The sequence below is a fragment of the Sylvia atricapilla genome, unplaced genomic scaffold (assembly GCF_009819655.1).
Source record: "Sylvia atricapilla isolate bSylAtr1 unplaced genomic scaffold, bSylAtr1.pri scaffold_72_arrow_ctg1, whole genome shotgun sequence".
Lineage (NCBI taxonomy): Eukaryota > Metazoa > Chordata > Aves > Passeriformes > Sylviidae > Sylvia > Sylvia atricapilla.
The window spans coordinates 176,482-190,020 of record NW_027077157.1 but is presented as its reverse complement, the minus strand read 5'-3'; the positions used below and the strand labels follow the sequence as shown (position 1 = coordinate 190,020).

The following is a 13,539-nucleotide window of genomic DNA, read 5'->3' as shown; positions in this document are numbered from 1 at the left end:
AAAAAAACAACCCAGATAACACGTACTAAAAAGACTTCTCCATACACCAAGTACCAGCAAAATGGCACGCTACTCTCTCTTCACTGACAATTCCTGTCGCATCATAAAAATTAACCAAAAGTCCAAAACAGCTGTATAAAATCCCACACAACAAATGGCACAAGTTACTAAAAAAAAAAAAAAAAAAAGTCTACTTACTAAGCTCAAATCTGTTCAATTAACCCTAAACCCTAAAAACAAAATAGCAAAAGCTCTACCTCTACACTAATTAATAAATAGTAGCCAATACTCTACAAAAATAATTCAAAAAGTAAAAAAAAAACCCAACTAGCAGCATAAGAAAAAAAACTGATCTAAGCTGCTAATAAATAAAAAACATTGCTACCAAAATAAAACCTACCTATAAAATCCTCCATTTAAGTACCCATATTCCCAAAAATAAAACTAATAAAAAAACCCCAAAGCAACGAACAAATAAATCAAACTAAAAAATTATCAAAAACCAAATTTAAATTAGCAACACAAAAAAAGTTATTCCTAAATCAATAAGTTCATGATTCTTCAAGGCATCAAAGCAAAATACCTCCTATAAATAAATACAAAACCAAAAAAATAAGTCTAACCATAAATAGTATTTCTCAAGTTGTTATAACTATAACAGATGTACTACAATCAAACAAGTCAAGCAAATAAAGCCCCTGTAGTATAGTAAACAATAATCCAAATGTAAGTATAAAAACCCTTTCAAATTAATTACATTACACAGCCCCAAATACACCAAAATAAACACTGAGTACTCACAATGATAAAATCACAGCAAAAAAAATAAAACCCTATCCTGTACCTCATGCTACAGCCCATAACACCGTTCTAAGCCTTAAAAACCAAATTCTTTAAAAACATAATACCTCTAATAATTAATTCAAACAATAAAACTTATTTCAAAATAGCCTTACCAACATCTGGGCTAGGGAACATAACATTAAATAAATACACCACATTCCCTACCATACACCAGCTGCCGAGAAAGTAAATAAATTACAAAAAACTGTTAAAAACCGTCTTAAAAACATGAAATAAAAGATATTTCAAAAATTAAAAGCAACATCTTACAAAAGCCACCTAATTAAATAACACCCAAAGTTCACCAACAAAACAAACCCTGCCCAGTCTATACTCCTGCATACAGTAAATAAAATCGCTGTAATACATACTAAAAAAATATTTGAAAAACCAATTTAAATCAATTCTGCCTCAAGTACAAACAAACCCATCCATAAAATTGTCTCTACTCCAAAACCAAAATAAACATAAGAAATAATGGAAACACCCCACAACAACACAATGTGTACCTCAAAAAAATCTAATTGTTAAGTAAAAGCCATTGTAAATATCAATTTTTATTGAATGTCACTACCATTATCTGATATAACTATATATTGTTTTTATATAGAGTATGCACATATAATATATGTGTTTCTAAAGTTAGGAATTCAATTAGTTTTAGTAAATGAATGATATAATAATAAAGAGTAGAATATCCTAAAGTGACTATAATACTTGTATCCTGAATCATCTGTTCTGTATGTGCTATGTGCTTTGTACCTTTAAAACTAACTCTAAAATTAAAACAACAACAAAAAAGAAAAATGCAGTTGGTTTTAAAAAACAGTGTTTACTCCTCGGCCTTATTTTTTTCGTCCTCAAAACTATGTACGTTCATCATATGCACAAACAACAACAGAAATAAACGTTATTTTTTTCCTTGTAATGAACCTAGCTAATTAAAACAAAAAAGCTTCTAGAACTAGGTGTTTGGTTTTGGGTTTTTTTTTCCTTAAAATTATTTAAATCTACTCTAAACTAAAAAAACAAAAAAAACCAACAAAATATAACAACCACGGCCCACTGGGCCTGAAAGTCAGTATTTTCCAGCACCAGAAAAACTAAAACTAATAGAAAACTAAACAAACTCCTGGCAAAAACTCTCAGTTTCGTCCTCTCTCTTCAAAACAGCAAAAAATTTTATTATTTAATTTCATAGTACCCGCTCCTTATGCTTGTCAAAATTTTGTCAAACAAATACTTTCTGAACTTTTCTCCAAAAAATTCTTTTCCCAGAAAACTAAAAAAAAAAAAAAAAATTAAATTAGTTTCTCACAAAAAAAAAGCCCATTCAAAAATTTCCTTCCAAATTTACCGTGAACCAAAACAGGCAAAAAAATCGACGACTCTTTTGGACAAAATTAAAAATATAAAACACAGGAAAAAAAAACACTATCTAAACAACAAGTAGTATCAAACACGAATTTTATTACACGTGATTTTCAGAAATTGCCCAGCAGTTTAATGTTCCTGACACCATCCAGTGATCACTCTCCACACTGCAGCCTTGATCTCCTGGTTCCTCAGGCTGTAGATGAGGGGGTTCAGGGCTGGACTCACCACCGAGTACAGAACTGAAACTGCCAGATCCAGGGATGGGGAAGAGATGGAGGGGGGCTTCAAGTAGGCAAAGGTAGCAGTGCTGAGGAACAGGGAGACCACGGCCAGGTGAGGGAGGCAGGTGGAAAAGGCTTTGTGCCGTCCCTGCTCAGAGGGGATCCTCAGCACAGCCCTGAAGATCTGCACATATGAGAAAACAATGAATACAAAACAACCAAATAACAAACAGGCACTAACAGCAATGAATGCAAGTTCCCTGAAGTAGGACTGTGAGCACGAGAGCTTGAGGATCCCTGGGATTTCACAGAAGAACTGGCCCAGGGCATTGCCACAGCACAGGGGCAGGGAAAATGTATTGGCTGTCTGCAGCACTGAAGAGAGAAAGGCACTGGCCCAGGCAGCTGCTGCCATGTGGGCACAAGCTCTGCTGCCCAGGAGGGTCCCGTAGTGCAGGGGTTTGCAGATGGACACGTAGCGGTCGTAGCACAGGATGGTCAGGAGATAAAACTCGGCTGAGATGAAGAACAGGAAGAAAAGGAGCTGTGCAGCACATCCTGTGTAAGAGATGTCCCTGGTGTCCCAGAGGGAATTGTGCATGGCTTTGGGGACAGTGGTGCAGATGCAGCCCAGGTCGCTGAGGGCCAGGTTTAGCAGGAAGAAGAACATGGGGCTGTGCAGGTGGTGGCTGCAGGCGACGGCAGCGATGACAAAGCCGTTTCCCAGGAGGGCAGCCAGGGAGATGCCCAGGAAGAGGCAGAAGTGCAGGAGCTGCAGCTGCCGCCTGTCTGCCAGTGCCAGCAGGAGGAAGTGGCTGAGGGAGCTGCTGTTGGACATTAGCAGTGTCTTGGCATGGGGATCTGTAAAAACAGTGATCATGGAATAGTTCAGTTTGGAGAGGACTTTCAATATCCCAGCACAGCTTGGTGGCACTTTCCCCTCACTACCTGCCCAGGGCCCTGCTGCCTGGAGCTGTCCCTGCCTGCAGCTGCTTCCCTGTGCCCAGGGCTGGGCCCTGCCAGTGCTGCCAGAGCCCAGCCCAGCCCTGGGGGCTCAGCTCTGCCCTGCAGACCCCTCCCAGCTCAGGCACTGCCCAGGGGCAGCTCTGGCTCTGCAGGCTCTGATGGCAACCTCAGAGCAGCCTTGAGGAGGCTGGAAAACCAACAGTGGTGCTGCCTGCAAGGGGCCCTCTGCTGATTTCTGTCACTGCCTGGTTTAGTAAGATCTGAGAGAAAATTGATTTTTGTTTCAAACCCTGAACAGAGATGAATATTTGTGTGCAATTTCTCATCCAGACAATGCATACAAGTAGAATAATAAAAGAAGGGTTTTCCCTTTTACGCAGCCCCTGCCTTGCTGTGCTCTGAGGATAATCTACTTGGAGATGTTCTGGAGTTAAATGTCATGCCTCGAGCAGTCCTGAACAATGCAGCATCCTCACCACACAAGGAGTACACTTCCAAGCCTGACCAGCTGTCTCCATCCTCCCAGATCCTGTCCCCCAGTGCTGGGAGCAGCACCCAGGGCTGGCTGAGAGCTGTCCCTGGCAGGCAGCACAGTCCCTGCCCCAGCACAGCGCCCTGGGCTGCAGGACCCTGCTCTGCAGGACAGCCCTGGCCACCCCTGGCTGCTCCACACAAGACACAATCAGAGAATGTACTCACAGAGTCTGTAGGCACTGGCATGTTCCAGCTGTAGGAGATGACTGCGGGAGCTGCAGCTGCATTGTCCTGCAGCCAGAGGTTCCTGTGCCAAGGGCTGGGAATGATTGTCCCGCAGTCACTTCTCAGCCCCTTCCCAGCCCTGAGTGATTGAAGCTCTCTGTGCCTGTGTGCTGTGCCCGGGCTGGCTGCAGGCAGTGCCCCAGCCCTGCTGGGCTGGGAGAAGAGCTGCTCAGCAAGAGAAAGGTGTTTTGAAGCTCTTCTTGGTTGCCAGGAGCTGCGTCTGTGCCAGGAGCCCAGCCCAGCTCATCAGCACAGACACAGCACAATGACTTTAATGACCCTCTTGGGGCTTGTGCTGAGGCCCTGAACATCAGTCCCTCAAAGGGAGCTGGGGAAACCTCTCAAGAGCTCCAAGTCAGAATCCAACTCCAAAGTTTCCTGAAGTTTTAATGAGTCCCACTGAGGGACACAAGAGAGAAAGTGTCCCTACTCCCTTGGCAGAGCAGAGGACTGCAGGCAGTGATGACAGGTGAGGACAAAGAGAAGCCAAGTCCTGGTGTCCTGGGGCACAGCAGTCTCTGTGCCACCAAGGGCTGTGAGGAGACACCTTGTCCTGAGGCCCTGGGGCCTCCTGGCACAGCCCCAGCAAGGCTGGGCACTGTCAGCCCCTTGTCCTGCCCTCAGCATCCCCCTCCCATGCCAGTGGCCTCAAGGATGTGCTGGAAGGAGTCCCTGGGGAGCCTTGGTCAGGAATAGCCCTGGGGGGCTCCTTAATGCTTCCAGGGATTGCAGGTTTTTTAATGGACTTTGGGTTTTTCTTTTACCTTGGAGTCTCTCAGTGGTGTCTGCAATCCTGGCCTCCAGTTATCTGCTTTAATTAGTCCCGTGGGAGGCTTTGTCAGTAACCACACTCAGTGGGGCTCATTAATACTTCAGGGTACTTCAGTTATTTTAAAGGAACTTAGTGTTCCCTCTTTAAGAGTGTCTCTGTAAGAAGCTTGTGAAATCATGGCCCCAATTATCTACTTTAACAAGTCCCTTGGGATTTTTAGTCAGCAAAAACATTCTGTGTGGCTCATTAATACTTCAGGCTTTACACTGTTTGTAAAGAACTTTTTTTTTTGACACTGAGTGTAAGAGGTTCATGGAATCATGGGCTCCAATTATCTTCTTTAATGAGTCCCTTGAGATTCTCAGCCAGTAACAACACTCAGTGGGGCTAATCAATGCTTCAAGGTACTCAGGGTAATTCAAGTACTTCTTTGTGCCACTGAGTCTTAGAGAAGTTTTTGTTCAATCCTGGCCTCCAGTTCTCTCTTCCAAGGACTCCATGAGGCGCCTGTGTTGGGGATGGACCTCAGTATTGTGGATGGACCTCAGTGGGACCCACGAATGCTTCCAGACACTTTGGGTGTCTTTCTGACTTGGAGTCCTGTGTGATCTCCTCTCCTCTCAGGCCCTGAGGTTCCACAGCTCAGCACCAAATGCACCACGGGGCTCATTAGGATGAAACAAGTCCTGACAAACCATGGCTGTGCCTTGATTTCCCTCTGGTCTGCTGCAGTTCGTTAGGAAGTGTTAATTCTTCAAGTTATAGAGAAATCTTTCAAAGACTTTCCAAGAAATACCCATTTCTCTTTTCAATGGTGTATTTTATTTCTGTTTTCAGAAATTGCAGAAGAGGTGATTGCAGTATCTCTCCTAAGGATGTCTGGCCAAGTAGGAGAAGCTGTGCCTTGAGATCGGATCCAGTGTAGACAACCCTGCTCCAGATTCCCCAACACCATCCTGTCTCCCCTCACTCACCTTGGACCTGCTTTACTTGCAGAATTGGCTGCCATCAGGAAACAAGGAGTTTTCTTCATTTCTAAGCAATCTAAAACTACTGAATTTTGGATAATCTGCTCAAGTGTGTTCCAAGACCAGGGGGCCACCAAGGAGATTCCCCATCCCCAAGGCAGAACCATGCAAGGAATTATTTAGACACACAGAAAGTTCTGCAATAAACAAAAATCCAGAGTTGGCTGAAGGCAGAATGAGACCAACTCCTGAAGGACAGAGAAGCTTTGAACTCCTTGCAGATCCAAGCTGCAGGTGGGTTGTTGGGAGGTGTGTGAGTGAGCCCAGAGTGAGGGCAAGGGAAATGCAGAGAGCCCTGGAAGTGCTTCTGTGCAGACAGGCTGTGGGGAAGGGCACTGCAGGCCTGGGCTGGGCAAGAAGTGAGGGTTGGATCGTCACCCCAAGCTGTCCTGGGCCATGGCAAGGGGCTGTGGCTGGGATGGTCAAGAGCCCTGTGCTCAGAGGCAGTCCCAGCCATGCCTTGGGGACATCCCAGGGCACCTTGGGCTGCAGTGGCATCCATCTGTCACAGGCACTCACGGGGGCTCCACGGTGACATGCCAGGAGTCCCCAAGCTGCCAAAGAGCCGGGATGTCCCAGACACTCACAGCGTTTCCTGTCATGGGCAGAGTGGGAGCTTCAGGCCCAAGCTTCATTTCTTTATTGGAGAAACTCCTGCTGAGTCATGAGGTAGAGAAATGACAGCCAACAGCCACCATGGATCCTCAAACCTCTTTAGGATGCCTAGACTTTTAAAATTCCATCTCAGAGAGGAGACTGGGAGCTGCTGCATACAATGCTAGTATCAGAGTTTGTCAAAAGAAAGGAAAAGTAGAATTGAACAAAAATGCATTTTGTCCCATAGGATTAACAATGGAATATGTATTTCTACAAATAGAGCTATGACTGATTCTGATCAGGATTAGACAGAAATATTCCTTCACACCACAGAGTAAATTTTAAAATAAGAGTCATTTACTCCACAATATAGGAGCTATAACATTATTACACAGTGCTGTAAGAAGAAATTTTGAATTAAACAAATCCTTGTTCGAGTTTTTGGAAGCCACTTTAAGCAGAGCCTCCTGCTCCAGCAGGAACTGCCTTTCCTGTGCCAGGACCAGGGCAGATCCCACTGCAGGAAAAGCCCCAGGCCAGCCCCAGCACAGGGAAGGGCTTGGGCACAAGGGCAGAGTGCCGTGCTGGGAGCTGTGCCAGGGAGAGCCTGAGGCACCAAAGGCCCCTTGGCAGCAGCAGCTGCTCCCAGGCCATGGCCAGAAGCCTCCCTTGGCCACCCGGCCTGGTGGCCACCACTGCAGAGCTGCTGCTTCAGGCTCATTTGTGCCTGGGCTCTGCCCCAGCCCACAGAGTGTCACCTCAGCCCTGACTCTGGCACAGCCGCTGTGCCTGAGCCCTGCAGAGCCTAAAGGTCACCTGTGCCCCCCTGGCTCTGGCAGCCCCTGGGGCAGGGGGGAAAGGCCAGAGAAGGGGCTGGCTTTGGCTGCTGGATGTGGGCTCCAGCAGGGACAAGGAGGAGTCAAGGGAGTGGATGGAGCCCAGTGAGCAGCCCCTTTTCCCCGTGCAGTCCTGGGATGGTTTGGATGGGAAGAGCTCTGCAGGGCTCATCTCCTCCAAACCCCCACCATGAGCAGGGACATCTTTCACCAGATCAGGTTGTTCAGAGATCTGTCCCAGCTGGACTGGAATGTTTCCAGGGATGGGGCATTGACCACCTCCCTGGGAACCTGTCCTGGTGGATCTCCAACCTCACCATGAAAAAATATTCTCCTTATCTCTTTTCATCTGAAGCTCCCTTCCTTTAGTTTAAAACCACCACCCTGTGTCCTATTGGGACAGGCCCTACTCAAACCTTTGTCCACCATTGCATTCCCAATGAGCCGGGTTTCCATGGCAATTGGCAGGACAGGTGAGCCAGGTGTGGTGTCCCAGGGAGGGCTGCCATGGAAACAGTGGCCAGCACTGCCCCTTTCTGTCTGCCTGAGCTGCCTTTGGCCCTGGCAGTGGCGTTTGCTGCTGGTTCCGCGGCGCCTGAGCAGCCAGCGCGGCACAGGGCAGGTGGCCATGGCACAGCCCCCAGCAAGGGATCCCCTCTGCCTCTGGCCACTGACACCAGCCCTGAGCAAGGGGCCCAGGCAGTGGGCTCAGGCCACTGGCCATGGCCACAGCCCCTTGCCATGGCCCAGGGCAGCTTGGGGTGATGATCCAGCCTCTCTCCTGGCCCAGGGCAGGGCTGCAGTGCCCTTCCCCACAGCCTGTCTGCACAGAAGCACTTCCAGGGCTCTCTGCATTTCCCTTGCCCTCACTCTGGCCTCACTCACACACCTCCCAACAACCCACCTGCAGCCTGGAGCTGCAAGGAGTTCAAAGCTTGTCTGTCCTTCAGGAGCTGGTCTCATTCTGCCTTCAGCCAACTCTGGATTTGTGTTTATGGCAGAACTTCCTCTGTGTCTAAATCATTCCTTGCATGGCTCTGCTTTGGGGAAAGGGAACCTCCTTGGTGGTCCCTTGGGCTTCGCACACACTTGAGCAGATTATCTGAAACTGAAGAGTTTAAGATTGCTAAAAAAAAAGGAAAACCCATCTTTGCCTGAGTGCAGCCACTTCTGCAAGTAAAGCAGGTCCAAGGTGAGTGAGGAGAGACAGGATGGGGTTGGGGGATGCGGAGCAGGGTTGTCTACACCGGGTCAGATCGCAAGGCACAGCTTCTCTGAGCTTGCCAGAACTCCTTTTGATAGACCCTGCAGTCACTTCCTCTGTAATGAAAACAGAAATAAAACACATTACTGAAAATAGGAAGGTGGATTTCTTAGAAGTCCTTTGAAGTATTTCTCCATAAGTCTATGAAAAAAAATTCCTAATGAACTGCAGAAAACCAGAAGGAAATCAAGGCACAACCATGGTTTTTCAGGACCTGTTTGATCCTAATGAGCCCCTAGGTGCATTTGGTGCTGAGCCCTAGAACCTCAGGGCCTGAGAGGAGATTGCACAAACCTTTCCAGGAGTCCAAGTCAGAGAAACACTCAAAATGTCTGCAAGTATTAATTGGTCCATCCCCAACACAGGCCCCTCGCTGAGTCCTTGGAGGAGAGAATTGGAGTCCAGGATTGCACAAAGACCTCTCAGAGACTCAGTGTGGGAAAGAAATTCCAAAATACCTTTAAAATCTTGAGAACCTCGAAGCATTGGATTGCCCCACTGAGTGTTGTTACTGACTAAGAATCCCAAGGGACTTGTTAAAGTAGATAATATTGATGGGGCCATCTTAAACAAACCACTCATATTGTCACTCTTCAAATGGAAACACCAAGTTCCTTTAAAATAACTGAAGTACTATGAAGCATTAATGTGTTCCACTGAGTGTTGTTACTGACAAAGCCTCTCAAGGGACTAATTAAAGCAGATAATTGGACGCCAGGATTGCACAAACTTCTCAGAGACTCAAAAGCAAGAGCAAAACTCAAAATCTTTTGAAGAACTTGCAGTCCCTGCGAGCATTATAAAGCCCCCCAGGGCCATTCCTGACCAAGGCTCCCCAGGGACTCCTTCCAGCACATCCTTGAGGCCACTGCCATGGGAGGGGGATGCTGAGGGCAGGACAAGGGGCTGACAGTGCCCAGCCTTGCTGAGGCTGTGCCAGGAGGCCCCAGGGCCTCAGGACAAGGTGTCTCCTCACAGCCCTTGGTGGCACAGAGGCTGCTGTGCCCCAGGACACCAGGACTTGGCTTCTCTTTGTCCTCACCTGTCATCACTGCCTGCAGTTCTCTGCTCTGCCTGGGGCCTGGGGACACTTTCTCTGTCCTGTCCCTCAGTGGGACCCATTAAAACTTCAGGAAACTTTGGAGTTGGATTCTGACTTGGAGCTCTTGAGAGGTTTCTTCATCTCCCTCTGAGGGACTGATGTTCAGGGCCTCAGCACAAGCCCCGAGAGGGTCATTAAAGTCCTTGTGCTGTGTCTGTGCTGCTGAGCTGGGCTGGGCTCCTGGCACAGAGGCAGCTCCTGGCAACCAAGAAGAGCTTCAAAACACATTTCTCTTGCTGAGCAGCTCTTCTCCCAGCCCAGCAGGGCTGGGGCACTGCCTGCAGCCAGCCCGGGCACAGCACACAGGCACAGAGAGCTTCAATCACTCAGGGCTGGGAAGGGGCTGAGAAGTGACTGCAGGAGAATCACTCCCAGACCTTGGCACAGGAACCTCTGGCTGCAGGACAATGCAGCTGCAGCTCCTGCAGTCATCTCCTACAGCTGGAACATGCCAATGCCTACAGACTCTGTGAGTACATTCTCTGATTGTGTCTTGTGTGGAGCAGCCAGGGGTGCCCAGGGCTGTCCTGCAGAGCAGGGTCCTGCAGCCCAGGGCACTGTGCTGGGGCAGGGACTCTGCTGCCTGCCAGGGACAGCTCTCAGCCAGCCCTGGGGGCTGCTCCCAGCACTGGGGGACAAGATCTGGGTGGAAGGAGACAGCTGGTAAGGTTTGGAAGTGTTCTCCTTGTGTGGTGAGCATGCTGCATTGTTCAGTACTGATCCCAGCATGACATTTAACTGAAGAAAATTTCCAAGTAGATTATACAGGGAGCACAGCAAGGCAGAGGCTGCGTAAATAGGAAAATACTGCTTTTTTAACCCACTGCTGTAGATTGCCCAGATGGTCAATTGAGCATAGATATTCATCTCTCAGCTCAGGTTGCGAAAAAAGAACCAAATAATTTTCTCTCAGATCTTACTAAGCCATTTAGTGGCAGATATCAGCACAGGGTCCATTGCAGGCACCATCAGTGTTGGCTTGTCAAGCCTCCTCAGGGTTGCTCTGATATTGCCATCAGAGCCTGCAGAGCCAGAGCTGCCCCTGGGCAGTGCCTGAGCTGGGAGGGGTCTGCAGGGCAGAGCTGAGCCCCCAGGGCTGGGCTGGGCTCTGGCAGCACTGGCAGGGCCCAGCCCTGGGCACAGGGAAGCAGCTGCAGGCAGGGACAGCTCCAGGCAGCAGAGCCCTGGGCAGGCAGTGGGGGGAAAGTGCCACCAAGCTGTGCTGGGATATTGAAAGTCCTCTCCATACTGAACTATTCCATGATCACTGTTTTTACAGATCCCCATGCCAAGACACTGCTAATGTCCAACAGCAGCTCCCTCAGCCACTTCCTCCTGCTGGCACTGGCAGACAGGCGGCAGCTGCAGCTCCTGCACTTCTGCCTCTTCCTGGGCATCTCCCTGGCTGCCCTCCTGGGAAACGGCCTCGTCATCGCTGCCGTCGCCTGCGGCCACCACCTGCACAGCCCCATGTTCTTCTTCCTGCTCAACCTGGCCCTCAGCGACCTGGGCTCCATCTGCACCACTGTCCCCAAAGCCATGCACAATTCCCTCTGGGACACCAGGGACATCTCCTACACAGGATGTGCTGCACAGCTATTTTTTTTTCTTTTCTTCATTTCAGCAGAATTTTATTTCCTGACCATCATGTGCTATGACCGCTATGTGTCCATCTGCAAACCCCTGCACTACGGGACCCTCCTGGGCAGCAGAGCTTGTGCCCACATGGCAGCAGCTGCCTGGGCCAGTGCCTTTCTCAATGCTCTCATGCACACGGCCAATACATTTTCCCTGCCCCTGTGCCATGGCAATGCCCTGGGCCAGTTCTTCTGTGAAATTCCCCAGTTCCTCAAGCTCTCCTGCTCTAAATCCTATTTCAGGAAACTTGGGCTCATTGCTGTTACTGTCCTTTTAGCACTTGGTTGTTTTGTTTTCATTGTTTTCTCCTATGGGCAGGTCTTCAGGGCTGTGCCGAGGATCCCCTCTGAGCAGGGACGGCACAAAGCCTTTTCCACCTGCCTCCCTCACCTGGCTGTGGTCTCTCTGTATATCAGCACTGCCATGTTTGCCTACCTGAAGCCCACCTCCATCTCGTCCCCATCCCTGGATCTGGACCTCTCAGTTCTGTACTCAGTGACGCCTCCAGTCCTGAACCCCCTCACCTACAGCCTGAGGCACCAGGAGCTCAAGGCTGCAGTGAGGGCATTCATCACTGGATGATGTCAGAAACATTAAACTGCTTGACAACTCCTCCAAATCAATTGTATTAAAAGTCATCTTTGATAGTTCTTCTTGGTTTGGTTATAGTTGTTTTTCCTGTCTTTTGCTTTTTTCGTGTTGTCAGCATAGCTATATCATCGTTTGTGCCACTTCTTATATTGTTTCTGTCAACCTTCCTTTTGGCCACAGACTGTGTCAATGAGGGGGTCTGCTCTTGGTGGTTTTAAATGAACTGAAGGATCTCCCAGCCAAGTTTTCTGCAGAGATGCCCCTTTTGTTCCCTTCTCTGCAGCTGCAGCAGCAATGTCTGTGTGCAGAGCTGGGGCAGATCAGGGCTGGCACAGCAGCTGTGGCCAGGAGCAGCAGCCCTTGGTGTTGGCAGTGCTGCTCCCGTGGCCCTGCCCCGCTGCCCTCCTGGCCCTGGTGTTGCTGTAGGGCCTGAGTGCTCTCGGGGCCGGGCACAGGGCTGGGGGTGGCAGTGCCGGGGCTGCAGCAGGGACAGGCCATGGGCACTGCTGGGGCAGCGCTGACGCCTCAGGGCAGGGCCTGGGGGCTCCAGCCTCCTTGCCCAGGCTCTCTCCAGAACACGCCCAGGCCAATGCCCAGCACAGAAAAGCCCCGTGAGCAGCCCCAGGCTGGCCGTGGGCAGGCTGGGGGCAAACAGCATGGCTGGGGCTCTGCAAGGTCCCTGGGGGAGACAGGAAGGAGCAGCAGAGCAGGGCCTGATCCATCCCCACTGCGCTGGACATTATGCTCCTGCAGTGCCTGGTGCTGCTCCTTGCCAGAGGCACCACAGCCCAGGGGGGCACATCTGGGCTGCTGTGTCTGGCTGTGGGGCTCCCTGCTCTGGGCCATGAGGAGGAGCTGCAGAGGCTCTGCAGGACTGACAGGATGGGCTTTGGGGCTGTGAGGAGAAGCTGAGGGACCTGGGCTGCTGCACCTTCTGAAGAGGAGGCCCAGGGCTCATCCTGCAGCTGCTGCAAGGGTGGTTTCAGAGAATCTCAGAAACAGCACGGTTGGAAAAGACATTGAACATCATCAAGTCCAAACTTTGCCCTGACACTGCCTTGTCTGCCCTGAGCTTCCTCTTCTCCAGGATAAACAACCCCAGCTCCTTCAGCTGCACCTCACAGGACTTGTGTTCCAGACCCCTCACCAGGTTTGTTGCCCTTCTTTGGACATGCTCCAGCCCTTCCATGTTCTTCCTAAATTGGGAGGCCCAGAACTGGACACAGCACTCGAGGTGCTGCCCAACCAGTGCTGAGCACAGGGGAAGAATCACTGCCCTGGTCCTGCTGGCCACACTGCTCCTGATCCATAGGAGTGCCGGGGGTTGGATGAGGGAAATGGTGGGGAGGGAGTGGGACAAAGTCTGTTTGAGTGTCAGCCATGAAGGATCTTGATTTTCATATCAATGGATTGCATTAGAAGGTGCTGGAGATCAATATCAATTGGACATTGCTGATTTCAGTCTATACACAGGAGAATTAAACTGGACAAAAGTGTTCATTCTTATTTATTTTCAATAAAGTATATTCAGTTTATACACTTGTG

The 13,539-nt window shown here is 49.4% G+C and overlaps 2 protein-coding genes across 2 annotated transcripts; one reads left to right on the top strand and one right to left on the bottom strand.

Moving 5' to 3' along the window:
- Window positions 1–2,346: 2,346 nt before the first annotated feature.
- On the bottom strand, window positions 2,347–12,641 carry LOC136375013 (olfactory receptor 14J1-like). The gene is made up of 2 exons (XM_066340371.1): window positions 12,391–12,641; window positions 2,347–3,303 (listed from the first exon to the last, which is right to left on the bottom strand). The coding sequence occupies exons 1-2, from the start codon at window positions 12,490–12,492 to the stop codon at window positions 2,347–2,349; spliced, it is 1,059 nt and encodes a 352-aa protein (XP_066196468.1). The 5' UTR covers window positions 12,493–12,641.
- Window positions 11,068–11,985, top strand: LOC136375014 (olfactory receptor 14J1-like). The gene has a single exon (XM_066340372.1). It carries the CDS (start codon window positions 11,068–11,070, stop codon window positions 11,983–11,985), a length of 918 nt encoding a protein of 305 aa, XP_066196469.1.
- Window positions 12,642–13,539: the final 898 nt, after the last annotated feature.